We start from the raw sequence: 27,745 nt of genomic DNA on the forward strand, positions 1-27,745 counted from the left end.
ATAAGGAAAATAAACAATTTTATTAGTTACCATGGCTTTGTAGGAAAACTTAAACCTGTAATAAAATTTATAGACACAAGAGATGCTCACAGTTGGAGCTATTTTTTGTTTTTAAAAGCACACCAAAACACCCCCATTAAGACCAGCCCTTGCACCCACTCTGAATTACCAGATACCACATGCAAACACCTCCTCAAGGTTTCCTTCTCCCCCAGCTTTGACCAACAGTGAAATCTCTTTACTTGTATTTTCCAAAACGTTGCTTATGTATTTCTTTATTCATTTTGAAGAGCCAAATTCTTCAGGTTTTCCTTTTGAATTCAGAGTTCATTTTTAGTGTGAAGAGACAGAAGGATAAATAACACAGAAAGAAGCCAGGGAGGATCCTGGAGTGGCAGCAGAAGGGATGGTAGAATTCTTCCCAGCTTCTTCCCAAAATAACCCTGCAGAGTTACCCGGAGAGGTAAGAACTGAAAACATACCACAGAGCCCTTCCCTTCTCTAGGGATTTAGTCACTAGGTGATAAGTTATTGAAAAACCATGGAAGAGACAAGAAGTTCATGATACTTGAACTTAAACATGATCGTTCATCACCCTTTTAATCTAAAATTGATTCTGGAATTATGGAAAATAAAAGCTTTACAGAAAGCTTTATAGAAAACAGACTTGTTTTACATGGTAAGAGAATTTGGGAACTGCAGGAGTGGTTATTTCGATGTGGTATCCAGCTTCAACTACAAAAAGAGATAAAGCTCATTTCTCCTTGGCACAAAAAACCCATGACTTTTATCTAGAGGATAGAAACATGGTTTTTGTTTGGGTTTGGTTTTTTTTTTCCCCAGACATAGCAAAGTCAGAATGAGAAAAATCCTCTAACAACACCCAGGAGTCAAGATAAAGTAGTAAGTATTTATCATTAATATACAACAAAAAGAGGTAGAAAACATGGAATTTAGCAAGTGATGTTTTACATTACTACATAATTAAACCTCTCCTTGCAGAAATTAGCAATTAGTAGCAGGAAAACCCTGCTGTCTGAGGATCTTAAACATGACAAACACTCTACTGGCTGTGAGTACAGCGGCACAGTATTTACTGGTATCTCGGTTACACTCAGAATAGGGCAGGAACAGTTCTTTAGTATTATTTAATTTTACAACTTTTTCAGGCAACTTAACAGTTCTTCTTTGTCCATGTGGTACCCACTCTTCTTCCACTCCTCCCGCAGCTGCTGTAACGCCGCTCCGATTTCCTTGCCAGACGATACACCCATTTTCCTTAAATCATGGCCGCTCACAGGAAAAGAAGGAACAGTCCATTCCTGCATTTCTTTTAAAAGATGCTCTTCCCCTTGGTATTTTAGAAGCTCGTAGATCTTGGAGTTTGTATTAGCTTCCCTAGACTAAGAGAGAAAACAAAACAAAAAGAGAGGATTCACTATGGAACAGCAGAAAACAGCTCAAACTGTGCTCAACGTTGTGTTATTCCCATGATGTCTTATTAGGCACCTTCTGGACAATGAGCTGGAGCTACAAAAGCCAGGATCTCTTCTGCCTCACAAGTCCTAACTCGGAGGCTGTGTGATATCCCTGGGGGCTTCCCAAATTCCAGGTAATCACTGTAACCATTATCTTCAGGCTCTAACAGGAGAGGAACTGGGGCCTTTCCTGCGGGAGACAGGTCTCACTGCAGAGACTGCCGGCTCTCGCCTTCAGTCTCGGGTACTGCAATAAAAGTGTTCAACTTCTCCTCAAAACTACTTGAATTTTGCAGTGGAAGAGTGTCACGGGTTTGCTGCTGAACAGTGCTCCTCACCAAGGACACAGCCCGATGCTCCAGGAATTTCACAGAAAAAGCTGGAGTCCTTCCAGGTCCAGATCCTGTCTCGTGTTTTAATGCGTAAGGGGAGATGAGCAAACTGCCAGTCCCCAGGTGGGGTCACAGGAAACTTCTGTTTCAGGTGACTGAATATGACATTTTTCAGCTCGACTGAAAGGTAGGCATTTAAATCCAGTTCAAAAATGCCTACAGAACAGAAGCTGCTCAGAACTACTGAAAATACAGCGCGTTTTCTGTTTGTTTGTTTGAAATAATTTCTTAAAAATTAATTTATAGTCTCAGTATTTTGGATGGGAAAGGAAAAAAAGCTTTTGAATCGTCTGCTGCTATTTACCCTTTTGCAAAACTAAGGGAATGAATCTTTTAATCCCAAAGTTTCTGCTTTATGTTGCAAAGAAATGACAGGACATTTGTAATTTGTTAATTTCTGGCCCCCTCTCCAGAGGAAAAACAACCAAACCAACCAACACCACCTTAGTTAACTGCAACTGGTATCAATAATACAGAAAGATATTCTTCCAGTTACTGGGAGGATATTACCATCCAAATTTGGCTCATCTTTTTTGTCAGTACATCCCATTTTTCCGATGAAAATACCACGGTCTTTAAAACCCTGGCAAAAATTTGCCTAAGACCAATAAACTGGAAATTCAAAGTTTACTGTGAGGAATAAAATAAAGCAATAGGAATTACACTTACATCCATTAGGAAGTCCTGATATGGCCTAAGTGGTTCTGGACCCACAGCTTTGGTTAACTCTTGCCGGTGCTTCAGTAAAAAAAGGCCAAGGTTTTTTTCCTCTTTGGAGATTTTTAGCCTCAGATCAAGGTTTGTGACATCATCCTTCACCTTGAACAGCGACGTCAGAACAGTCATCGGTTTCGGACACAGATGTTGAATATTTTTAGTGACTCTGTCAAATTCCTCTAAGTTTCCATCAAGTGGTAATCCTAAAGGGATACACCCAAAAAAAGTGCAAGAAAGAGCGGTAATAAGAAATGTGGATGGTAACACAGAAAAATAAGAAAAATCTAATTTCTTTCCCGGTAAACCCAAGTTTTATCTCACTTTTCCATGTTATAGTTCTGTTTGTATATGATATAGGAGTAAGAAATCAATCTTCATTTCACTTTACCTATGTATTGGGCAATATCCAGCTCATACATAAGTCGAACCAAATGATTTACGTGGTTTCCAACAAGAATTTTTTTCAGTTCCACCCAAATCCTTTCTCCTGATATTCCAGCCAAACCTTTGGCATTTTCTTTAATTGCTTGCAGTGTCGTAGGTTCATGATCACCAGGTTTTTCTGCGATTCTTCCATAAAACCTGCCCAAATAAAACCTCTGCATGTTAGATTGAGAGCAATTATTCCATTTATTACTGCTATTACTGCTATCAATGTCATGACAGTGTTTAATATTCTAATTTATAATACTAGAGGAAACTTGATACGACAATTACAACTCTTTTTACATTGCATTTTGCCCATTTCGGAAATCTTCTACAATGCTTAGTTCATTTCTTTATCAAGGAAAGGCAAAACTTAGTACCTGAAATATCTTAGGATTCGTAAATAATCTTCTTGTATTCTCTCACTTGCCTTTCCTACAAATCTAATTTTCTTGTTTTTCAAGTCTTCATATCCATTAAAAAAATCATACAGCATCCCATCCAAACCTAGAAAAAGAAGAAAAATATGGAGGAGTATGAATTTACAAACACAGCTGGCACAATTAAACGCTCTCATTTGAAAATACAGAAGACAAGTTGTGTGATTTGACCTGGTTTGTCAGATCATCTCCCCTATTTGTACAGACCTCTCAGCTGACAGCAGTGCAAACAAACAAAATTGAAACAGACCGAGAGAATTTACTGGCTTAATTTGAAAAGCAGTGTTTCCTCTAAATAATTGCTTTTGAAAGAATTTACCTAAAAACATGGAATTGATAGTCAGATCCCTCCTTTCAGCATCCTTTTCCCAGTCAGTGGTGAATTCTACCTCTGCATGTCGTCCATCGGTGACAACATCTATTCGAAGAGTAGTAATTTCAAAATTCTGTTCATGGAGCTGAAAATCCCAGACATCGTTACTTCAACACAACTGTGAATATAAATATAAAAGCTATCTATTTTTTCAGTCTCCTGTTGGTTTGCATGTACCCAGCTCGAACACTAACTGTATAAATACATATACAGTGTTTTCATACATTTCTTTTCAATCAAGAAATACAAGCACCTGAAAATAATCCTTGCATTATTCATTTTCTAGGTGCTCTGCAGAAGATGGAAGGAGCAAGGCAGAGGAAGCAAGACTTGGGAAATCAGGAGCAGGATCAACTTCCCCACGTTATCTGAACACGTGAGCAGCCTCAGCAGCATGAACGGGTCACGCAGAGGTAAGATTCATTAAAATATGGCAATTAACTGAATTCTACAGACTAATCGAAAAAATCACCCTATGCTTTAAAGCAGGTTCTCACTTAAGCTCTTACTGTGGTACTTTAACAAAAAAGGTGCTTGCTACCAGTTTCCTATCAGATATGCTGCACGTTCACAGATAAAATTAGAAAAGACCCAAGTCAAATCATAAACCAACCCTGGCAGTAATGGTTCCATGTTTTTCTCCTTTGTTATTGATCAGACGAACGCCAGCAGACGTGAACATTTCCTTCATCTCTGCCGGTGTAGCTGTAGTGGCAAAATCGATATCTTGGGGTGTCATTCCACTCAGCAAATCCCTCACAGCACCTCCGGCTATTCTCAGCTCGTAGTTCTTCTTCTCAAACAACTCTGGGAGGGAAGGAAAGGAAAACCATAAAGCACTCTCTTATATAAAAACCATAGCACACTGTCAACCATAACCTGCCTTTCACAGGGGAAGTCCATAGATGATCCTTTTATCATGTATAGATATACATCTGTGTATAGACACTCTATGTACCTATATACTCAGACATGCAGCAAGTATGTACGTATCTTACAGCTTTGTGCAAAAAGCTGAGCCCCCCCATGTATTTTTCCAGTCATCTCTGATATATTTTTCTTGAAGCATTTCTGAGCACATTTACAGGGTGCTAAATGATGCTGGGGGGCTCTGGGGCATTTTTAGCAGTTAAAACAAGGGGAAAGCAGTGAGTTTACTTCTGGCAAAGCCGTGAATCCAAATTTTTTCAGGAACAATTAATACCCCACAATGGCTGATGAACACGCAGCCCTACCACAATCCTCTGAGCCATTTTAAAGGGGCGAGAGCTGAAGGGAAGCACCCACCGCCCAGAACACCACAGCCACCCCTCGGCACCCACCGAAGCCCCTCTCCCTCTGCCTGGTGTGAGGGGACGGGGGCTGCGAGGGGCAAACCCGGCACTCGCCGCCTCCTCAGGCCACAGCAATGGAGGGGCCCGGGCCCAGGCCCCGCTGCCCCCCGCCCCGGCCCGCACTCACCGGCCACGCTGCGGAGCCCCGGCGTGAAGAGGGCCTGGAACTGGGGGGACTGCAGCTTCATGGCGCCCGGCGCTCGGTGCCGCAGCCGCAGCGGCGGGAGCAGCCGCAGGCCGGCCCTGCGGGGCAGAAGCAACACCTCAGCCCACATCTGAGGAGAGACACCGACAACGACCCGTCAGCCGCGCCGGGCCGCGGGCACCCCGGCCTCCTCCCTCTGCCCCCGCCGCCCCCCAACCCCGGCGCGGGGGGCTCTCCCCTTTCACCCCCGCAGGCTCCCCGGCCGCAGGCACCCACCCGCGGGGCTCCCGGGGCGCTGAGGCGGCGGCGTTAGGCCCGAGGAGCCGGCTCCGGCCGCACGCCTTAGCTCCGGCGCCGACCGATGAGCTCAGCGGCGCGACGCCGAGCGGCCCGCCCCTTCCTCCGGCGGGAGAGCGGCCCGGTGCCCGCCGAGGGGAGGCGGGAAGGGCCTGGGGACGGAGGGTCCGGGTCCTGGGTCTTGGTCCCAGCCCGGGCCCATCCCTGCCTCCCCTCAGCTGGGCCGGGGCCTTCCCCTCTCTTCCCTCCCCTCAGCGGGATCCGGGCCCCGATCCCGGCCCTGGACCAGCAGATGGGAGGAAAAGGAGGGCCCGGGCCCCGCTGAGGGAAGGCCGGGGAGGCCCGACCCCCTCGGCGGGGTCAGTCAGCCGGGCAGGTGGAGTTAAGGGGGTCAGTCCTTCCCTCCTCACAACTGTATGAAATTTTACTGGAATGCCACTGGGTTTGGCCAACTGCGCGTCCCAGGGGTCTCCTCACCCCTCCCTGTACCACTTCTGCCAGGAGGCATCTCGGAAGGGTTGGGAGGAGTGGAGCCTGAAGGAGGAGCCTACCCTATGGGAGTTGGTTGGGAGTGTGGCTCCTTTGAAAGCCCGAGTAAATCTCTGTCTCAGCAATAAGGGTGCTACGGGATTCTTGGTTACAGGGAGGAAACATACAAGAGGTCTTTTATCTCACTGCAGATAGGATAATGCTCATGAGCACAAAAAGGGGGTTTTTTGGAATTACCTATTCCAAAGAAACCACCTCAGATTTACAATAATGTAGTCAGGTCTGTGTAAGAACATAACCTTTTCTTACCCTATTTTTTGGTGACTACTGTTTATTAAATTCCTGCTTCAGCTTCAGAAGTTACCTCTTTTCAACAGAAATATCTCACTGTACATGTCAGAGCACTCTGCCCAGTAATTAGCTGCTTATTCAGAGACATAAGGGCTGGCCAGAGTTTTGGAGGCCACCTAATTGATCTCTTTGCCTGATGGTAGGATTTGATTATGACTTGTCATTCCTGGTTGATGTTTGTCTATAGATGCTCAGTGACAGAGCTTCTTTCAGTCCTTGGCTGCCTGCTCTGCTGTCCCCCTCTCCCTAACACTGACAGCTTTCCCTGATATCTAACCTGAATTTTACCTGCCCTTCTCTTCTAGTCCCAGCCCAATGGCCTTGGAGAGCATGTGGAAGCTTTAACACATTACATTTCTGCACAAGCCTTCCCTTGGGTTGTTTCCTCACCTTTTAGGCTCTCGTGGTGTCATTTGCTGTGTGCTGGCTTCTCTTCATCTGCCCCATGGCTTTCCTACGCACGGTGGCTGAGCTGTTTGGGCTGCACGTGAGTGGCAGCATTATCAGCGCTGTGCAGAGTGGAAGGATTACTTCATGTGTCTTGCAGAGGACACTGGCTTTTCCCTGGCCTGAAGTGCCTTTTTCACATGTGTGTAACATTGTTTATGCCTCTTCAGTTTATGACCCTCCAACCCCCCCCCCCGATCCTTTCCTGTGGAACAGATACCTGATCAGTGGATAATTAATTGTTTATACTAGTAATTTACAGTTAGAATTGAGAGCTTGTCCATGTTGAACTGCACCCAGTTTCCACCAATTTGTCAAGAACTTTCTTAATTTTAGTCTAAGCCTCCAAAGCTTCTCTCAGCTTTGGTGACACCTCTCCCAGTTTGTATCACCTGCATATTTAATAGGGTTCTCTGTACTTGCAATCCAGGTTGTTAATAAACATAAGTCATTAGCCTTCTTCTCGCCCTTCCTATAAGGCCACTACATTTGCCCCACTCTCTGCAGAGTCTTCTCTAGGCCCTTGGGTTGGTTTCTGCTGCTTGTCCTGATGTGAGCCCGTGTTATCCATGTTATCCCCATGGATCACAGCCCAAAGCTCTCACCACGAGATGAGGAAGCTGGTCTTCCTCTGCTACTGGTAGCTTCTCAAAATACCCCTGGTTGTCCACATGGCTGTATGGCAACAGCATTGGACAAGGTGGTATAAAACCATTGAACAAAAGCTGCACAGTTTTCCAGCAATGTTTGGATTTGATTTTCTAGGGGAAGAAAAACTTGGGATGTCAGCAGTGGTCCGTAGGTAGCTGGCTATAGGTTATTTCTTTGCAGTCAGTCATTAAACGTTCCTGCTCTTGCAAAGTTGTTAGAGAATTATCAGACTAGGGAATATATTTAACCCTCAATAAATAAAAAGTCAAAGCATTTCGGGGCTAAACTGTGTGCTTGCATGGAGCCTTCCATCCTGTGGTTAAACCTGTAGTTCCCTTTTTCAGTGCCTGCTTGTCTAACTTATCATCTGCCATCATTTCTGAAGTACCTATCGCATTTGTACTTGAAAGGCAGCAGTTATAAAAGAAACCCACAGGGAGATGACCCAGAGGACGTTGGAACAAACGGAGCAGACTCTTCCCAGAACTTCGGCGACTCCGCAGGTAACCTCCTGGGCTGTCTGGTGTGGTTTGTTTGTGTCTTGTTGTGTTTGTTTGAAGACTGTTTTTCAAAGTCAGCTTTGCCTTACAGTGGGAAATGCATCTGGAACCTGCTTCCGAGCAGTTGCCTGTGAGATAGCGGGACACGTCAGCTATAAGTAAGAAAAGCATTACTTTTTAGAGGCTGTTTTCCATGGTTTTGATTTCTATTGTCCTTTAAGAAGTATACTCTTTGCAAAGGGAATATATTCTTTACCTTCTGCTTATTACTTTTTACCATATATAACCAAAACGTAATATAATCAGGGCTTTTATTTGCCCCGAGAAATTAGTATATAAGAAATACCTCTTCCTAAAGCTGTATTTTCAATCTTAGGCTCATAGCAAGAAAAATTAGCACTTTTGAAAACAAGGCAGGAAAAGATAAACTGATAAAAAAAACAGGGATAATATTTGAAAACTAATCTGCATTGCAGTAACATTTTATAGCCAGTTACAAATCAGTAACCTGCTCCTCAGAAAATATTACATCTGTGTCTTATACTTGCATGCTTTTAGACGGCAAAAGTACCTTTGAAAAGATCTTTAGGATCTTCTGAAAAGAAAGTGCCCAGGAAGAGTCAGGCTCCTTATTTTTTGAGGACAAAGTGAAAAAATCTATAGATAGCAAAACCCACTTTAAGTAAACCCGAGAAAGAGCCATTTTTTTTCTGTGTGCTAAATGCCAGAGCAGTCCTGAGACCAATGTACTGACATTACTCAAGTTAGTAGACATGAATCTTAAGCAGCTGTAAAACACGAGGGGTTTTAAAGATTTTTTTTTTTTTTCTTAGTAGTGTACTTTTTTCAAAAAAACGTAAGTGGTCTTAGCAGTGGAACTACTGAAGCTTCTTTCCCAAATCCTCATAGTTATACCCGATAGAGCTTTGACTGGAGCTGGAGAAGCACAACCTCTACGGCAGTGGTATGTCCTTTGGTGGCTTCTTGTGTCTTTCTCACTGTGGTACTGGGTTCACACTACATGAGCTTAATCTTCTTGAAACTGGTTTTTAGCTGCTGAATAAAAGCACATGCGCACACATCTGTGCGGTTCAGAGTTGTGTTCTTGGCAGAGTTGTGCTGGGGTTATTGCTAGCATGAAAATGAGAAGCTGGTTGTTGTTTTCAGGGACTTGAAGTTGATAACTTTTTACTTTTAAAAAGAGGGGAAAAAAGTTATTCCTGTATTTAATACTCTCATCAGTTAAATGAGCTATGTGGGGTTTTTTTGAAACAGGAAAGAAAACCTGATGGCGTTAATTTGTACAAAAGCATATTGGAAATGTGCGTCATGTTCTAGCAGTTCTTTTAATTAGTCTTTATCAGATAAAGCAGTACAGGTGTGGCAGAGGTGGTGAGAGATCAGGTGCCATTGTAAACTTCTGTTCAGGCCACATAACGCCCTCCAGAACAACATGATCATGTGAAGCTGAGGGCACAGTATTCAAGTGAGAAAATCCAAAAGAAGGATTTTGTAGGCATAAATGTACGGTGTGAAGAATAATCACCTGATTGTGATTCACATACATTCTTGAAGAGCCAGAATGTCTTTCAATAAACCAATATATGTAAATGCAAAGCCTGACTCCCCAGGAACAATCCATTAGCAGACTCCAGAGGGTCAGTTAGCCTCGTGCACAGTGTGGCTAGCAGAATGGTACGTACATACAAAAAATCTAGATAATGAGTGGACTTGGACATTAAGAAATACACTGTAGTGTAGATTATGTGTCATTTTAATGAACTCAGCATTCATACAGTGACTGTCTAGCAGAAGTACGCCAACTGTGATCAATTGGAGTGCTTCCAGTCCCTGGGTTATTTATTGGAGGTTCAGGGAGAACTGATGGGTTAAAGACGGTCTCTCTGCTCATTACCATCTGAAAATATGATGTTTTCCATACAAGCAATTGGTGCAGTGCCCCAGGGAAGTCATGCAATTGGGCTGGGAGGGGGTATTTCTCTTCGGTAAGAACATTGTGGAAAGCTGCTGTTCTGTATTTCCATGTTGTTTATATTAGGTTATACATGAATGATTACACACAGGATTTTTTTTCTCCCAGTACTTCATGAAACAATCTGTAGGAAGCATAAGAACATGCTGGTTTTAAGCATTAAAAATAGTCATTCATTTAAATTAGAAACAAACAAAATAGTTTCTCTTATACCCAATAATTAACACTGGAGAATTAGCCGTGAGGTGAGCACTGAGACTGCTTTAGAGAGCTTTATTGAAGTAGAAACTGGAAAGTAAATTCCAGTAAGTAGCCATTTTATATATGATGGCAGCTAAAAATATGTTCTTTCAGAACAGTTATTTCTGTTCTGGGAGTAAATGGGACTCTTCTGAAGGCTGGTATACCTGAACCCAACTCACTTCTCTCTGTGGAGAGATGTTGTGAGTCTGTGACTGCTGCTCTCAACATCCACACTGACAGGGTTGGAAACCAGTAGCTTTTTCAAAGAAGGCTGGCAAAAGCAGCAAAATTAAATGTGGTTGGTTGTACTTATATTAAATTTAGCTATGATAAGATGGATTTTCCTGCAAGGAAAGGAGAAGAATCTATCTCCTGCAAGGTGGCAGTTTCATACCTTTCATCATGTGGATTTACCATGCTCCATGGTTTTTGTGCTTAACACTGAGGATTGTGTTTATTTTTAGTTCTTGGCTTCTGTAACACGGTGATGAAGCACATAGGCTGATACACGGCCCTTATTTACCAAAGGCTATGGCCAGCATGATGAGAGTTCTTCTGATCCTTCTTTGGAGAACAAACTTGGTTGAGGCAAATGCACCTCAAGCTGCAGAAGGTAAGGCATTTTTCTTCTACCAGTGCATAGCCAAGGCCCCTCTACCTATTGGTCAAGTGGGTTCTTTTACACATGAATAAAAGAGTCCATGGCATGAGTACGGGACCACAGATGACCATGCTTCCTGGGATGGTTGTACCCTGTCTCCTTAGATTGCTCCCAGCCAGTGTCTGAGGGCTGCTCTGCTTTGAGAGGGAAGAACCAAGGGCATCAAAGGTTGAAATCATGGGAGAAATGAGGACTGATGTCCCTAACTGCCTTGGAGATGGCAATTAAGGGAGGGCAGGCTCTGAAGAATGCTAGAAATGGAGGGGGGTAGATTGATTATTTCATTGCCTTGCTATTTATATGCTAACTTTTTCCCCCAGCACGAGACCTTCCTCATTTCCATATAAGCTCCAGGAATCCCTCTTGCCCTGTCATTTTAAATTATCATTCCCATCCTTCTGTGTTTTCTTCCGTTTATGCTTAATTCTTCTGTTCATCATTTTGTTTTTTCTCTCACATAGAACTTCTTGTGGCTGTCAGCCCTCTCTTAGCCCCCACATTAGGCTCTTCTGCTCTCAGCTTCTGTGAGTGAAAATTCTTGGTACGGTCGATCACTCGATCAGCCCCATTTCAGTACAGATGCCCAATGTCTATGTGGCTATGAGGATCAAGTTGAAAAACCTGAACCTAATTAACAAGCCAAATGTAATAGATCATTGTGATTTTCGAATTGGAACCGTTGTAAAAATTCATTTTTAATCCAGGTTTTAAGTAAACTCTTATTTGATGAAGTTTTGGTTGCTATTGAAAGATATTTTTCAAATATTAGAAGCATTTTATAAGAAGCTGTTGAGAGGATAGAATATTGAAATGAAATTATTGCCTTGTGAACAGCTATAGCTCTAAACAATTCACTGGATTACTATGTTATGAATATTTTTTTTGTTTTCTCCCTTACAGTTCAGGTTTTCCCACCTCTTAACTTCACCCTTACAGTCTCTGCGTTAGCACAAGTGCTTTTACACTGGAAGCCAAACCCTAATCAGGAAGAAAAGAACTACACTGTTAGCTATGATGTGAAAATCCTAACCCCTGTGCCCGAAGAGGTAAGATAAATGATAAATCCAGTATCCTGAGAAAGCTGAATTCAACATGTTGCACCAAAGCAGGGTGCAGGAGGCGTCGTATTCCTCTTGAGTGATTGGCATGTTGAGTCACTATATCATAATCACTCTTATATCATAAACAAATACTTTGAGGACTGGAGAGATTCCCTTTCAGCTCTGGTACATCTCTGCTGGGATAAGAGCTAGCCTGGAAATTACCAGTCTTTGCAGGCCCCTTAATTCAGCTTCCATCGCATGTGAGGATGATTATTTTTTTTAATTTCAAGTATGATACAAAGAAGACTTACAGTGTCCGCACAGCTGCCCTTCACAACGGTTTCTCTGCGCACATTCGGACGTTACTTTTCCATAATGGCCTTGAGATGAGAAGTGAGTGGGTGAAGGAAAAAATCCCACCTCTGCCAGGTAAGAAGAAATGCAGGGGAGGTCTGACTTTCATGTTTGTCCCGCTCTGTGGGCTAGACATTAGAAGGTGACAGGTTTAATTCTGGAAAATTACAGCATTTTCCCCTCTACCTGCTACACTGATCTTAGAAAATAATTTAGTCTAGGCTTTTCTCTACTGCTGCCTGAAGTACAATCTGGAGGTGCAGAACACGGATAATCCATATAAAATATTCTAAAAATTCCTTGTTAAGGCTAAGATAACCTACTTTCATACACTCGAGGATATTAAAAGATCATGTTGCCTTGGTGTATGTGAAATATATAATGGTGCTGTGTGGTACTGATTCACTTGCACTGTTTAGGAGTTTTCATCCATCCGTAAATGATAGACCTCTGTGATAAGGAAAAGAATTGGATACAATAGACAAAGACCAAAGACTGTAATCAAAGTGGTTTAGCAACATGAATATCATACAAGTTTGTAATAAGATCTTTTCTCTCTGCTTTATAATTCCTCCACTCTCTAGGTGCCCCGGAGACATCCATCACTAATTTGTCCTGTATTACTCGCATCACCATTTCTAGCACCGTTTCTCTCCACTGCACTTGGCTTCCTGGCCAAGGGGCACCAGAAGATACTGAGTACTTTCTATTTTACAGGTCAGTGTTTTCTCCCATTTTACTCAGCAATGAATTTCGTTAAGAGCATCATGTCTCACAAGTGTTTTAATTTAGGTATGAGACATACACTGAAGAATGTCAAGATTATACGAAAGACAAGTGGAACAGGAATATTGAGTGCAGATTTCTAGTGACTCGTATTGATCCTGAAGAGATTGACAAGCTCATTGTAATACACATTAATGGGTCTAGCAAGCGTGCTACAATCAAGCCTTTTCAGCAGTTATTTAACCAAAATGCCATTGGTAAGTAGAAATACTTCATTTTTTTAGAAATTAAAAATAGCTAGCAGGATTGTCAAGAGATTTATGAGAGAATGCCACTGGACTGACTGGTTCTTGATACAGGTGAAAGTATGTACTGGTTTTGCAAAGACATCTCAATGAAATTGAAAGAGATTATAGGACAGAAATGGATGTTTTTAACTAAATTTGACTTTAATAACTTATTTTAAATGATAGAATGACACCAAAAAAAAGCTAGAAAAGTCAATTTCGTTATTCTGTTCGTTAGCCAAAGCATTCTTTCTAATACTCATTTTCAATTGATTCAGTCAATATACCTTCAAGTCCAGTTTTTACTACCTTTTATTTTACAGCCATTCTTTAAAATGAAAAAGACAAATGATGTTCAAGATAACCATGTCCTTTTAAAGATTGTCAAATAAAGGGTAGTATCAACCATGACTGTCATCTTTCACCCACCCAAATAATTTATTTTCCTACATTAGTTCTATGCCTTTCACTTTTTTGTAAACAGACAACATTTCCCTTTCAGGGCTTCACTAAGATAAAACAGTTGACGTACTTTCATAGATATTATCCCCATAATACCTGCTGATTCCTTCCTTTGAATTTGTTTCAGTTTTCAGAAACTTTCTTGGTTACATCCGTTGGGCTATTTTTTTTCCCTAAAAATAAGTTTCTCTAAGTGCTCTATCATTAATTTTGTGCTTTTCTGAAAATTAATGTAATAAGTCCCCCTCCTTCATAATCTAGTTTTCCAAAACTTTTAAGTGCATTTTTAAAACTGTTTTCCCTTAACTATATTCTCCAATATAGTTATTCCTCCTAAATCTTTATATTTTCTGTCCAAAATGTGAAAGAAATTCAAGGATTATTAAATTTATTGGAAACACTATCAGGTTATAATTATTAGTATTTAAACTTTGCTCTATAAATAACTCACCAGTATAGTTTTCTTCTTGTAGAGAAAGTCAATGTTCCCAGAAATGTCACTGTATTCTTGGAGCAAAATGATCTCTTGGCCACGTGGGAGAAGCCAATTTCTCTTTTTCCTAAACACTGCTTTGAATATGAATTTTACCTCTGCAACCTGAAGTCAGGTAACAAGCAGGTAATTACTTCTGTGGTGCCCAAGTCTCCTGTAGCGTTCCTGTCTCTCAGCTGACCAGCCTCTATTCAGAATTGGCCTATAGCTAGAATTTGCCTTTATGCAACCTGGGGAAAGTCTTCATATTCATGGATATGTTACAGAATTTAAAACATTTCAGGTAAAACCTGCTGTTAGTACATTTTTGAAACTATGGTCTTTTGGTGCAGTTTGTGTCCCATTTGTGATTAAGGTTCAGCAAAACCAAAGTCTCATCAATTTTCAGATTTTTCCTCTTTTTCTGGGTGTCGTTTATGGCTGCAACAAACTATCCCCAAGAGACTCAGGAAAGCAGAAGGAGAAGAATTGGAGTTATTCAGTTTTATGCATCTGGGTTCAGAATAGTAGGAGGATGAAAATCCAACATTGTCATAAGGAAGAATGCAAAACTGAGGCATCTTTCAAGAATTTGCCCTGAAATACTGGTGTATTATGAGAGAAATTACACCCATAAAAATAGAAATCTGACTTCAAAAGCCAGGCCAGATGCTCACAGTTAGTCTAGTAAAGGAGTTTAAAAAAAAAAAAAAAGGATAAACATGATTAAAGTTTGTTTTCTGAATTTAGTCTTAAGCAATGTATAACAGTACTATATTATTTTCCTAACAGATATTGAAAATATCCTCAAATGACTTCAGATTACGGATTGATGTTACCAGCAGGTATTCCATACAAATAAGAGCTAATCATCACACATGCCTTACAAGAGGATTTTGGAGTGACTGGAGTGAAGTTATTTATGTTGGTAAGAATGACATGCTTCTTCCTTATAATATTATTACATTGCTGGAAAGCAGATGCTGCCTAATCATGAGCATGCCCAACACCAAGTAATTTTAATAGAAGCCAGGAAAAATAGGTATGTGAAGGAAGAAACTGACTTGTTAATGCCAAGGGGAGTTATCTCCCAAGCAAACTTTTGGACATATGCAGGGTTTCTTTAGACAGTGTTTTGTTCTTACATGGTTATGTTTTTGCCAGTTTTAAAGTAATTTAAGGCCTAAGTTCTAGGTAAGGCCTTTCAGTTGCGTTACTTCTTTAGATTTCACATGTGTTTCCGTGGCACGTATCTGGATGTTTATGCTGGAAATTAATATGAGTGATCATGTCAACTCTTACTTTAGTGGAGCTGTCTGAACTCTTAAATGTTGGGAGGGAAAAAAAGAGCACGTTTTTAGCATCTTTGGAACATAATAGCTTGCCCTGCTTGTTCTGTATTTCCTGCTTGTTGAACATGTTTTTCTGGAAATAACAGTTTCATTATCACAGCACGTTATCAACTGTTTCTTCTTAGACATCCTCCTTTGCTCTTATCTTTTGAGTTTCTTAACTTCCTGGTTTTCATTTAAAAAAAAAAAAGAAGTCCCTTACACTCTCCTGTTTACCATATTTTTCCCTTCTATATCTATTTGCAAGTGAATGCAAATCTGCTGGTGTTTTCCCTCCTTACCCCAACACATCTCCTTGGGAAGAGAGTCTCAGGAACCTGACCACTCACCTGGGGCAGAGGGGGGTCGATCAAACATCTCAAAATTAAGAAAATTGGGCCTGTTTATTCGCCTCATGCACCTATCTGGGCAATAGTCTGCTGAGACCAACTTTGAGATCCATAGACCCCTTCTGAGCCCATATCCTCAGAAAAACACCGGCTGCCTGTCCTGTAGCAGCAATTCTCCAACTTAATTACAAACTGAAGCCCAACTCTACATCATTTCCTTGGGCAGTGGGGCTCAGACCCTGCCAAAGCGGGTGGTGTAAAACCATACCTTGATACCAGCTGTCTCTAAAAGGTTGTTTAGAAGCATTGCAGTCAAACAAAGCTAGATGAAAAACCATCAGTGCAGCTGAGTGGGCTGGACCCTTCATTGACTATGCATGGCCACCCAGTATGAATCAAATCTGTGAAGCTGTAGGTGCCTTTTCAAAACAGAACCTTGACAGAATTACCTGTGATTGCTCCCAGGTAGAGAAATTCTGCCTCAGGAAACATATCAGCAGCCAACTCACAGGAAAAAGAGGGGAGGGGGTGTGATGTCCTTTTTTACAGGCAAGTTTATGATTCAGAGAAATACAGTTCCTGGCTAGAAAGGATTAACAGATATAAAGAAGGGTTTGACGGAAAACAAGCAGTTTGTGCCTGAGATTATTGGCAAGCACAGCTATCATCCTTCATATCGTCCTTCTGGTGGGCCTGGGGTCCTCATGCTCCTTGGCTTGTTCTCTCCTTTGCCTCAAAATGAAAGAAATTTATTGTTGAAATCAGAAAGTCAGTTTCCTGGAAATTCTTCTTGCAGCGCTGGGTTTAGTTTCTAATTCTAGATACCGTCTTCATCGTTTGCATGTTATTTTGTGATCTGAACACAATCATATAAAATGATTGTGTGAGTGTGTTTAAAATAATCTGCCCTAAAACAATACATTTAATTTCTTTTTTTCCTTCAAATTCAGGGCAAAACAAACTGGAGAATCCTGCAGCCTGGATTCTTGCTGTGCTTTGTGTGTTGGCGTGCTGCACATTCCTGCTTGTTGCTATAATATGCAGAATGTAAGTATTGTCTTCTTTTTAATTACAGTGCAACTAAGGACTGGGTGTTCAACAGGTGTGGGGGGATGCTTTATTTAGCTTTGCTTTATTAAGGTTTGCTTAATTTTAAGAAAGGGCACTGAGTTTGGTATTCAAGCGTAATTGTACAAAGCAAAAGTACTGAGTAAGTAATAACCAGCTTCATTAATTATCAATAATATCATTCAGCAAAATTGGTGGGGTAAGAGGGTTATTCAATTGAATCTTAAACAACAAAACCATGTACTGAGTGAGGCAAATGTGTTAAAAATCTATTTGTGCTTACCTTGTTTCTTCACTTAAATGGATCTGGTTGGGTCAGTGATGTCCTCAGGAGCACTCTGTCTTTAGCCCTGGTGAAGGCTGCTGAGAGCATCTTTTATGGCTAGAATGTAAGGCTGGGATTTGCTCAGTCTTGTCTAGTCCAGCCTGGGGACCTACACTTTGGACTGGGCTCTAGCACGTAGGCTGAATTTCAGTTGACACCAGGGAGTGTGGCAGATGCTCTGAAGAGGTAAAAATTCAGTGCCTATGTGCTTGCTGCTCCTCTCAACCTCTTAACAGGAGCAAACGCATTGAATGATTGTTTGCTTTGAGTTTTTGTACTATTTGTTTATTTTATTATAATTACTACAGAGGATCTGGATGCCATGTAGTAAAACCAGGTGCCATAGAGCCAAACATTCCAAAACGTGCTGTGAAGAAACCCAGATTTCTGGGTTTCTGTAGCTGTGACTAGTCAAATCATAAGTGAGAACTTAAAGAATCAATGTAATTACCAGCTTCCCCCCTGAAACATCCGTCAAGCAGCAATTATCAGTCCACAATAAACACAGCTCCCAGTATTGTAAGTGCTCAACTGCTAATTTCTTATTCATCTCTTTAATGACTTTTAATTTATTGGTCATCTTGATGTGTCCTTGGCTGTTTTCCCTTCCATACCACATTTGCTTTATCACAGAAAGGTCTTGTCTACGGGAATGTTACATTAGAATAACTGTTATTAACTCTCCCTGAAGTGTCTGGTATCTATGATAACCTGTTCTTAAGTCAATCTAATTAGCATAGCAGGTCTCGATAAGCAATCCTTTTCGGAACAAGGCAGATTAATTCCCAGAGAGTTTATTCATGTTGTGCTTCATATGCATTTTTTCCCTGATGTATTGGTGGAAATCCCCAAACTGCTCTTACTCCTGTCACTGATTCTTTTTGGATTGAGCCGTCAGCCCAGCTATAGGTCCTCCCCTGCTCCACCATCATCTTCATCAGCTCCCTCCTCTCTTTTTGGGACAGCAAAACACCAACACCAGTTAGTTACAAAACCAGTTAGTGGCAGTCATGCTGCTCCATGTTTTCCTGTAGAGTTCAGCAAGTATTTTGATATTATACAGTTACCCCCTGCAGAGCCCCTGAAACAGATATAGGGGGAGAAATAGGTCTAGGGGAAGACTTCTACTCAAGAACCAGCTTAAAGATGCTGTACTAATGCATTTAATGAACTTTAATAACACTAGGCAAATTTAAGCTACCTTTTCCAGGTTCAGCTGCTTGATACTACTTTTGTTGCTTCTAGGAGTTTCTGGCTGGTATATAATTCCCCAGCACCCAAAGGCTTATTACATCTTTGCCAAAATGATTATAATTCTATCTGCCTGCTGCACTAAATTTCACAAAGTTGCTGGCTTTACTCCGCCCTTCCCAAGCTGCTTCTTGCTCAGTGTCCTTGCCATTTCTCACTGGGAAGTGCAAGAAGATGAACTGCAGCACTTAGCCTGCTCATTTGTTGTATCTGCAGATATTAAAAAAAGAAAAATAGAACAGGTTCCCTAGATCACAGTTTCATTAGTACTCTCCGTTTTTACTGCTCTTGCAAATTCATGAAGTGTACCGTGCAATTCAAGCCACAGAATCATTTCAATTTTCATACAATTTGAAGCCATTATAAGGAATTTCATTATACCAAAGAGTTCTATAAATTTTTCTGTGTGCTTCCTGGTGGTTTCAGGCGTCAGAGATACAGACTATGGTTTGGGAGAAACACTACAACCCAAAGTAGCCCTTTGGGGCTGTTAGATAGTCTTTTCCCTTCACCTACTTGGCAGTAGCTGATGGGGTTACTGTCTTGATAAAAAGTGCAACTGAATGTTTTCCTAGTTTGCCCTCTGTCTTTATGAATGAGCATCTTCTGTCCTTCCTGAGGCTGTGCCTTGGAATAACATTTTCTCCTGGAGGTGAGCCCACAGGAGGACGTAGTTAATAAATTGCTCCCAGCTGCTCCCCATTTAATTGAGGTGAGGACAGTCAGTAGCTCTGAAATCAATGTGGTCATCCCGACCCCCACCAGTTAACCCTCCCTCTTCTGCACCCCACTGGGGCCCATGACCAGCAGTCACCAGCCACCCGTTACAGGGAAGTCATTTTGGAAAATGTCACAGGGACTCAGGGGAGGTGAGACACTAGAAAAGACACTCTGACATACTGCGAAAACAAATATTTTATCAGCCTCATCGTAGCGGTTAGAAGAGGGAAAAGAAGAACTTGTTCTCTTACTTATTTCTCTTTATTTATCTTTGGTCTTTTCATGTCACAGCCTGGGGGAAAAGTGGCAAATTTCAGGCAGAGAGAGACAGCACAATAGCTCGACGTTCTGAAACACCGCGTTAGGGCATGAGGGTCCCGGGGGCTGTTTCCAAAGCCTGAAGGTCCAAGTAGTGCTAATGGAAAGGGCCGTGCTCTAACCCATGTACAGACAAGCAGAGATAACTGCAATGCTTTTTGTGACAAGATATTTAATCACATCATAACTCCAGCTTTTCAGTGTCCCGCAAAAAAGAACAGGCCCGTTCTGAGGGCAGCACTGTCACCACCCCCACCAGTGCCTCACTGCAAAGGCTTTGGGCAAGCAGCCCCCCCAAACACCAGTGTGCTTCTGCCTCATTCTGTTGGGTCTCTGTGGACCCCTCCTTAAGTATTTCTATTCCAGAAGCGACATGTAACTCATGCTTTTTGCTGACTCAAATAATGGGTCCATTAAAATCTTTTCTTGACCAACAGCATAACTAGAAATGTGCCAATTTTAAACAAAACCAAATCTTGTTGGTTACACTGCACAGCAATAGCATAAATCAAAACCATGCTCGGAGCTGAAATGAGAGACAGGTGAAATCATGTGGCCTCCAGCTCTTTCCACCTGGAAGGCCTGGGAGACATGATGGAGTGCAGGAGTCATGAAGGCCACAGTGCTGGCAAACCTAACCTGGGTTTGGTCACAGAAACCAAACCCTTAGCAGGAAAGAGTAGAGATGAAGAGTAAAATATTAGCACTGATCCCAGTCCCACTCTTGAGATACAGCAGGCAGAGCCACATCACTGACCCACTCTGCTGGTGGTGACCACACAGCCTGGCTAGTCCTCTGCAGCCACTGATGGCTGGACTGTGTTCAGCAAATGTCTCCTAAAAACAACCCACAGCCTGCTTTTCCTCCCCATATTCCCACTTCTCTGTGTCTAATAATTCATGAAGCATCAATGTCTCCTTCAAGGCAACAGCAGCTCAGCCAGGAAGGTTTAGCTCCAAACTAATAGTCAGAAAATATTATTCCTCCTCACCTCCCTGCTGAGAAAGAATAATAGGATAAAAAAAAAACTTGACAGAACTCAGAAAGCTTTTGGAAGAATAGTCATAAGAACATTAGTGTTCAACTAAGCAGATGTCAGCCATGAAAATTGCTACAAAATAAATGAGGCAGAGGAGCAGCTCTGCCCCTGGTCCCAGCAGCTTGGGCTCCACACCTGGGCCACGTCTCTGCTTCATGGCTGTCAGGCTTGCTCCACAGAACAGGCACCAGATACTAATTCTGGGCTAAATCCTATGATCTTCACTCCGGCCGAGTTTCTGTTAAAATCTGGCCCTATTTGGACATCGTGCTGTCCAGGGGCAGGGATAGCAAATGCGTTTTGGTGACTGAAACGTGAAGTCTGTACCTTGGGATGTATCAAAGACATGAAAAAGTTCACTCTGCAACGTGTGCTGTCACAGAAATACATATGTCTGTGTGCTTGAGCCAGAGTAAAGAGTGTCTGGCTCCAGGCAGGGCAGGAGTGTCTCCAAGGGTGTTAGCAGGATGAGTTATTACACTGCTAAGCAGAACTGTTTACTGTCAGCCATCTCTGGTCCCCTTCCTTGCCTCCTCCGTGTTCCCTCAGCACACAATTATTTGCTGTTGCTCTCCCACCACGAGTCATGGACAGATTATGTCCAGAAACCACAGTCTGAGCAAGAGGCAGCCTGTCTTCAGTGTCCAAACAGAGCAGATGACAACACAGCCCTGGGGAAGAACGTGAGCGTGAACAGACAGATCAGAGCAATTAATTTCTCTCCAAGACAGGCCTGTTGCTGGCCGTTAAAAGCTGCAGCAGTGCACCTTGGATTGGTCCTTCCACCCCAGCAACCTGCTGCAGCTGTGGTGGGAGCAGAGGCTGAGGGAGAGCACCAGCCCCTCCAACTCTTCACCATCCCCATGTTCCCAGGGTCCAGAAATGTCCTGGTAGGGACGGCAGACCTGCCTGGACCTCAGGGTGTCCACTTGTGGACCTTTCTCCATTACTTTCACCCCTTCTGAACCTGCTGCTGCCACCAGGTGCTGATGATTGAGGGGGAAGGGGGCAGGAGGGATGGCAGCACGAGGAGACCTTCTCCTGGGGCTAGACAGGTGCTGCTTGTCATCATCAGAAAAAGCAATTCTTTCCCATCCCTCCACTCCTCATTTTTTGCAGAAACCACGTATGGAGTAAACTGTTTCCACCAATTCCAAAGCCCAGCAACAAATTCAGAGATGTCTTCCCAAATGACTACGAGGTAAAATAACATTTTAATCACTCTTTTGGGTTTTTTTTTTTAGACTAGGAGGAATGCTTATGTTTCTGTGCTGCTCTTTCTCTGTAAGGCTAGGAACATAGAGTTTGTTATCACTCAGTTAAAGCCTTGTGAACTCTTAGAATTTCTAATGTCTGTACTGAATGGGGGCTATGTTGTTAGTTGTGTTGTGCAAAACATGCCCAGTGGGAAATTTGTGGGTGCAGTTGATGTAATGATACGCACAGCCCTGAATTAGAGTCTAATGGGGAGTTAGCCATCAAATTTAGCAGTTTGTGAGGCTGTTTTTGTAATCAAACTGGTGTGTGGGGGGGTCTCACCTGGCTCTGTGGCCACCTCCACTGCTGAGGACATGTCCCAGTGTGCAGAGTAGCTCTGGATCCAGCCTTGTTTGTGGTTGACATGTTTTGGGGGGGGGGGGGGTAAAAATGAATGAAAGGATTAAATGCTATTGTTGAGTGCTTTTCTAATATGCAGTGAGTTTCAGGCAAGTGGTGCCGTACCCACGGCTCTGCCTTTTGTATGGATACACTGTGTGGTTGCTGCTTCCACAGAGCTCTGCCTTGGCAGGGGCTGGAGGTTTGACTCCTGGAGAGCTGATTTATTTTCTGAAACCTCACAATGGGAAATGTTTTGGTCCTACTGTTAAGCTGGTCTTAAGCCTTATTATGTTTGCTCTTACTTCATGATAAATACATTTCCCTTAACAGATAAGATAAAGCTCCTCACTGTCTGCTCAAGGGAAGTGCTGCTTAGTAACTTGATTTTAATTTGTCCCTTTTAGAATAGGGGTTTGATTTTTTTTGGGTATTGTTCTCATTCCATGGTCTGGTCAAGGAAACAGGCTTAAAAGATTATCATATGTTTGCTCACTGGTGTAAAATAACACGACTTAGGGTATCACAAATAAGAATATGAGAAATAGCAAATATTAACACTGCAGCTAGAAAATGTGAGCTTGCAACAGCTGTTTCACATTACCAAAGCAGCACTGCCTGTATTTCGTAATCCCCACCTAAAGTGAGCTTGGTGCAGGTAAGTGATATCAGCTGGAGGCTTTCTGGTGGCACTGTGGCCACAAGGGAGGTGACACAGCCCTGGTGTCTCTGCTGAGATGGCCCAGGAGGGTGAAATCCCCAGTGGCTGTTTTGTTGTGGGTGCTCAGTTCCTAAATTCGGAGTGTAAACAGCGGGGTGAGGTGACGAAAGGCCAGCGCAGCCCGTGGGAACCGCGCTGGGCCTCCAGCAGCTCTGCCTCCTGTCCCCCCCGTGGGCTTCCCAGCACCTGAACTGCTGCTTTCTGCTTCCTTCTGCGAGGCACCCAGGGGTCAGGGTCTGGCCCCACAAGTGGGCTTGGCTGCTGTGTCTGCAGAAAAATTCAAGTGCCTCGTAACGTGTCCTCCAGCTCCTCCCGGGGCTCTTTTCTTTGGCTACAGAGGGATGTCTGATGAGCCACCCAGGTCACTTGTGTTGTGCAGGGCATGCCAAACGGGAAATCTGTGGGTGCCTGAGGGACAGAGTGATGAGCAGCCCTGTGAGATCTTCAGTGGGAATGGGAACTTTCTGGCAAAATTCTTCAAATGCTCTTTCTCAGCTCTTACCTCATGAAATGTTTTGGGTGAAGCCCTCTTTAAATGCACCAACTTGAAACATGGTGTTTTCCACAACAGTCGCTAAAGGGGCTGCAGGAGAGATGGGGAAGGACTCTTTGTGAGGGATTGTAGTGATAAGACAAGGGGGAATGGTTTTTAACTGAAAGAGGGAAGATTTAAATTAGATATTAGGAAGAACTTGTTTGGTGTGAGGGTGGTGAGAGCCTGGCCCAGGTTGCCCAGAGAAGCTGTGGCTGCCCCATCCCTGGAGGGGTTCAAGGGCAGGTTGGAGGGGGCTTGGAGCAACCTGGGCTGGTGGGAGGTGTCCCTGCCCAGGGCAGGGGGTGGCACTAGGGGGGGGGCTTTAAGGTCCCTTCCCACCCAAACCCTTCTAAAACATGTTACATGAGGTCTTTGCAGCACTTGTTTCATAACAAATATTCAACGCAGGCTTAAAATGTTATGCAGTGACTTCTTTCTCTTAATTAGCAGGGTTTAATTGATAATCTCAGTTTACCCCCCAGCTCGCCAGCTAAAAGTGGTGTTTGTTTGCTTTCCAGAGAGCACGTACCTGCACCAATGAGACAGAGACCGAGTTCATCAGCTTTGCGGAGGATCTCTACTGCAGCCCCCTCGACGACTCTGTCTTCTGAGAGGCCACGGGGCTGGCGAGGGCTGCGTGGTCCCTGCATGTCCCCCAGTGTCACCACAGCCAACTTGGTGTCACCTCCACTGCAGTGCTTCCAACGGGGGAGGAGGACTTGCTTCCCCAAGGTACCTTCTGTAACGATAAGCTCTTGAAACAAAAAGTCCCAGTTTAAGCAGAATGGAAGCACACAGCACAAGGGCTGTGTAGGAAGAAAAATTCTGGAATTTTTTTTTTCTAGTTGCCAGCTTCATCTTTTGGATTTTCGTTTTGTTTTAAATAACTCTGACAACTCAAGATGCAAAATGCAGACTGGGACTTGGCGCAGCCTTATGTAAAGCAGCAAAGTGCCCAGTGTGGTTCCTGGCAGTGACCAAGGTGGGTCAAATACTAGGAAAAAGATAAAACAAGCTGTAGAACACCCCAGTGCTGTCCTCCTGGAGCTGCACGGCTGCAGCACATCCATCATGAGAGCGGGGACTCACGCGTGGCCTTCACTGATACAGTTTGTAATGAAATGGTGTGAATTCAGCAAATACCTGAAGGGCCTCCAGGGAAATGCCAGTTTGTTGACAAAGGGAGGGCCTGTCGGTGCTGTGTGTGAGCTGTGACACTCGACGTGGGGACAGCTTGAAGGGTGCAATGGCCAGGCCGTGCCCAGCGTGGCAGTGTCCTTCTTGTACCGCATGAAGGGACTTACATCTTGCTTTTCAACCATTTTGGATGCTGGGAAAAGGCTGTCTCACTCACAGGACTTTATATACCCCAGAAGTCTCTAGATTTTATAGGCTACTTCAGACACCTGATGTACAATTAGAGTTTTGTCATTTGTGTGCACGCAGCTCCCGAAACCTCAGCGTTTGTGTGTGTGGTAGGTTTTGCTGGTGGCCTGGGGTGCTGCAGGCCTGTGGGGCACCACATTTCCACTCGCAGTACGTTCACCACCTGGGAATTGAGAAATATTCTGGTAAATATCTACGAAACACTGCAGAAAACTGACAGGAGTCTCCAGCTCATGAGCCACCAGGAACTGGAGAGCCCTCGGCAGCCCCTGGCAGAGCCCAGCGCTGAGCGTGAAACCCATCAGAGCCCTGGCTGCCACCCTGCACCCCAGCCCAGATCCTGCTCAGCCTCTCAGATTTTTCCTGTGAAGTTCCAGGATGTTGGTAAAAATGTCTAAGCAGATATAGTTTCAACATCGTGTGGATAAAGACGCTGGACTGATGATACCCCAACGCCTGCTGCACCCTCCGCTCGGCTGTCCCGACCGCCCAGCTCACAGAGGAGTCTGTACTGTTTATTCCCCTCCCAGTTGGTGGAAGTTTATTTTTTCTTCAGCTTATTTTCTTCCTTCTTTGAAGATTTGTCCACTTTGCAGCAGGAAGTTGACCTTTTTTTTGTATCTTGGTTTCCCTGGGCTTGAACGTCCCAGGTCGTGGCTGTGTGAAGCCGGCGGAGCTGCGGTGGCCGACACCTGCGCAGAGATGACGATGGCTGGTGAGACCAGTCTGGGGGCTGTGGGACCCCCAGTTTGACACGAAATGAGCTTCACCTCTGTTCCTTACACCCCTTCTGAAGGAGAAAATGCTGCTGAGGTAGGGGCTCTGGAAGTGCATCCGTCTGCATTACCTGGGTCCTCACCGGGGGCCACGGGAGACGGGCACTTGGCTCGTTTTTCAGGCCAAGGCTCCTTTGACATGAGCTGGGAGCACCTGCAAAAGGACAAGAAGGGATTGTTTGTGCTTCCTGAAGCAAGAGAGCAAAGCTTAAAAGGAAAGACAAAAAGGGCACAAACTGATAAACTTCCACAATGGCACCGACAAAACAAAGCACAGCCTGGGACCGCAGAGTGCTCAAGTGTACAGTAATTAAAGAAATGTGCCAAGGACCTCTCTGTGCTCTTACGAGGCTTTCGGAGCCATGAGGAACTGGGCTCCTCCTTCACCTGCAACTTTGGCTGCCTTCAGGTAAGTTTGAAAATCCAAGCCCCATATTGCAACCCATTTATTTCACTGCCTGTTGTTCTGTCCTAAACAAACCGAGTTTGAGACAGCTGGTTTCTGTTTGTGATTTGTTTACTTACATTGTGTAACCCACCAGGGAGTTACCAAATTAACCTCCTGCCTGAAACCACCTCAACAGCCCTGGCTCTGAGCTCTCCAGCTGCAGACCACGATGTTCTCCTGCTCCCAAGAAACCCCCCCAACCCTCAAGCTGGCCGGAGGTGGGGTTAAGCACATTAACACAGAAGAAAAGGTAAGACTGGACCCAGAAAGTAAATTGTTTGGGAAATGCCAAAAGTAACAGAGATCCCAGGTGCTACAGACTAAAAATAATTATAATAAACGAGCCAGTTCTCATCTGGGTGAAATAGCATGGCTCCCTCAAAATTAATGTAGCTCATTAATGTAACAATGTTTGTGCCTCAAATGTCTCCCCTGCATGTGTTTTTAATGGATTTGAGGTGCCCAACTTTAACACTCTTAACATCAGAATTTCATTACTAAAATCCTAAAAACGAGACTAAAGAGAATTCATTTACTGTGATGTATTTTATGTCACGCCTTCAAGTGGGCTAATAAATAAGATTTCTAAAATTAAGTCTATTCCCATTAATGGCAAGATATTGCAGAGATTAGTGCCATATATTTAAGAATATTTTGCATATTTTTGTAGGTTTGGCCACGTGAAAGCGTGTGGGTGAATGCCCAGCACTTACTGGTGCAGGTGGCAGCAGCTGAGGTGTCCCCAGGGTGTAGGGGTGGTGGCTGGGGGGGAGGAAATGCTTCTAATTTTCAGTGTCACTGATGAGGATGTGCATCACGGGGACACAACACAAACAGTTTTCTTTTCAGACAATTTGCTGCCGTTGCCATGGACCTCTCAGGAGCTCCGCAGTGGGACGATGCAGGGGAGAGCCCACCCTTGGGGCTGTGTGTGGCATTTTGCCCCTCTTTCACCAGTTAAACCATCAATCCCCAAACTCCTAGAGCAGAGTTCCCAGTTTTGTGTCTGGAGGGCACAGAAATACTTATTCAGAAGCTGGTTTTTTTCTTTAAACCCGGCTACAAACCCCACAGGAGCCTGTCCCTCGCCCACCTCTAGAGATGGCAATTTTAAATTTCATTTTTAAAAAAACCTGACTTGTGTTACCAGGCTGGTTTGGTTTTAACCTTCATTGATTGCAAAGCGCGATATTGCGCCTTTGAAACGCAGAGTGGAGTCATACCACCCCCTAAAAATCAGAATTACAAAAGCAGGTTTAGCAGTTTCAAGCAGTTCTCCCCAAAATCAAATCATAGAATGGTTGGGGTTGGAAGGCACCTTAAAGATCATCCAGTTCCAACCCCCTGCCCCGGGCAGGGACACCTCCCACCAGCCCAGGTTGCTCCAAGCCCCCTCCAACCTGCCCTTGAGCCCCTCCAGAATTAAACCAGAGACATATAATTTTATTTTTTTTCCTGCCTCCACAAAGTTTTGACTTCAACCGACTCCTATTTGGTATCTTTGTATCAGTGCCCACCCCAGCAGTGCTGCCTGTTGCCATGAGGACATTTCTCACCGGGTACAACGAAACATGGAGGAAAAACACTCCTGGAAGACAG

General features: G+C 43.6%; 2 protein-coding genes across 3 annotated transcripts; one reads left to right on the plus strand and one right to left on the minus strand.

Moving 5' to 3' along the window:
* Window position 1: 1 nt before the first annotated feature.
* TRNT1 (tRNA nucleotidyl transferase, CCA-adding, 1) lies at window positions 2-5,847 on the minus strand. Of its 2 annotated transcripts, none has more exons than XM_014946724.1 (8): window positions 5,582-5,679; window positions 5,288-5,435; window positions 4,440-4,633; window positions 3,773-3,911; window positions 3,394-3,520; window positions 2,976-3,169; window positions 2,540-2,790; window positions 2-1,403 (listed from the first exon to the last, which is right to left on the minus strand). In XM_014946724.1, the coding sequence occupies exons 2-8, from the start codon at window positions 5,433-5,435 to the stop codon at window positions 1,155-1,157; spliced, it is 1,302 nt and encodes a 433-aa protein (XP_014802210.1). In that variant the 5' UTR covers window positions 5,582-5,679; the 3' UTR covers window positions 2-1,154. The 2 variants fall into 2 exon arrangements, with proteins under 2 accessions (XP_014802210.1, XP_014802211.1); XM_014946725.1 differs by having other exon boundaries at window positions 1,155-1,403; window positions 5,288-5,403; window positions 5,582-5,847.
* A 17-nt stretch (window positions 5,848-5,864) lies between these two features.
* On the plus strand, window positions 5,865-27,745 carry IL5RA (interleukin 5 receptor, alpha). The gene is made up of 15 exons (XM_014946729.1): window positions 5,865-5,992; window positions 7,955-8,043; window positions 8,132-8,198; window positions 10,741-10,889; window positions 11,838-11,983; window positions 12,271-12,409; window positions 12,919-13,051; window positions 13,127-13,317; window positions 14,283-14,428; window positions 15,074-15,209; window positions 16,913-17,009; window positions 21,804-21,885; window positions 24,055-26,107; window positions 26,241-26,396; window positions 27,657-27,745. Exons 4-13 carry the CDS (start codon window positions 10,808-10,810, stop codon window positions 24,145-24,147), a joined length of 1,245 nt encoding a protein of 414 aa, XP_014802215.1. The 5' UTR covers window positions 5,865-5,992; window positions 7,955-8,043; window positions 8,132-8,198; window positions 10,741-10,807; the 3' UTR covers window positions 24,148-26,107; window positions 26,241-26,396; window positions 27,657-27,745.

Source organism: Calidris pugnax, unplaced genomic scaffold (genome assembly GCF_001431845.1).
Source record: "Calidris pugnax isolate Ruff unplaced genomic scaffold, ASM143184v1 scaffold81, whole genome shotgun sequence".
Taxonomy (NCBI): domain Eukaryota; kingdom Metazoa; phylum Chordata; class Aves; order Charadriiformes; family Scolopacidae; genus Calidris; species Calidris pugnax.

Bases quoted from the DNA above. Each gene is read 5' to 3' on its own strand.
- IL5RA (XM_014946729.1), top strand. From the start codon at position 10,808: ATGGCCAGCATGATGAGAGTTCTTCTGATCCTTCTTTGGAGAACAAAC. The intron at 12,410-12,918 runs GTAAGAAGAAAT...TCCACTCTCTAG, and splicing joins AAAAATCCCACCTCTGCCAG to GTGCCCCGGAGACATCCATC. The intron at 21,886-24,054 runs GTAAAATAACAT...TTTGCTTTCCAG, and splicing joins TCTTCCCAAATGACTACGAG to AGAGCACGTACCTGCACCAA.
- TRNT1 (XM_014946724.1), bottom strand. From the start codon at position 5,435: ATGTGGGCTGAGGTGTTGCTTCTGCCCCGCAGGGCCGGCCTGCGGCTG. The intron at 3,170-3,393 runs GTACTAAGTTTT...TTATTTGGGCAG, and splicing joins CGAATCCTAAGATATTTCAG to GTTTTATGGAAGAATCGCAG. The intron at 2,791-2,975 runs GTAAAGTGAAAT...GTATCCCTTTAG, and splicing joins GGATATTGCCCAATACATAG to GATTACCACTTGATGGAAAC.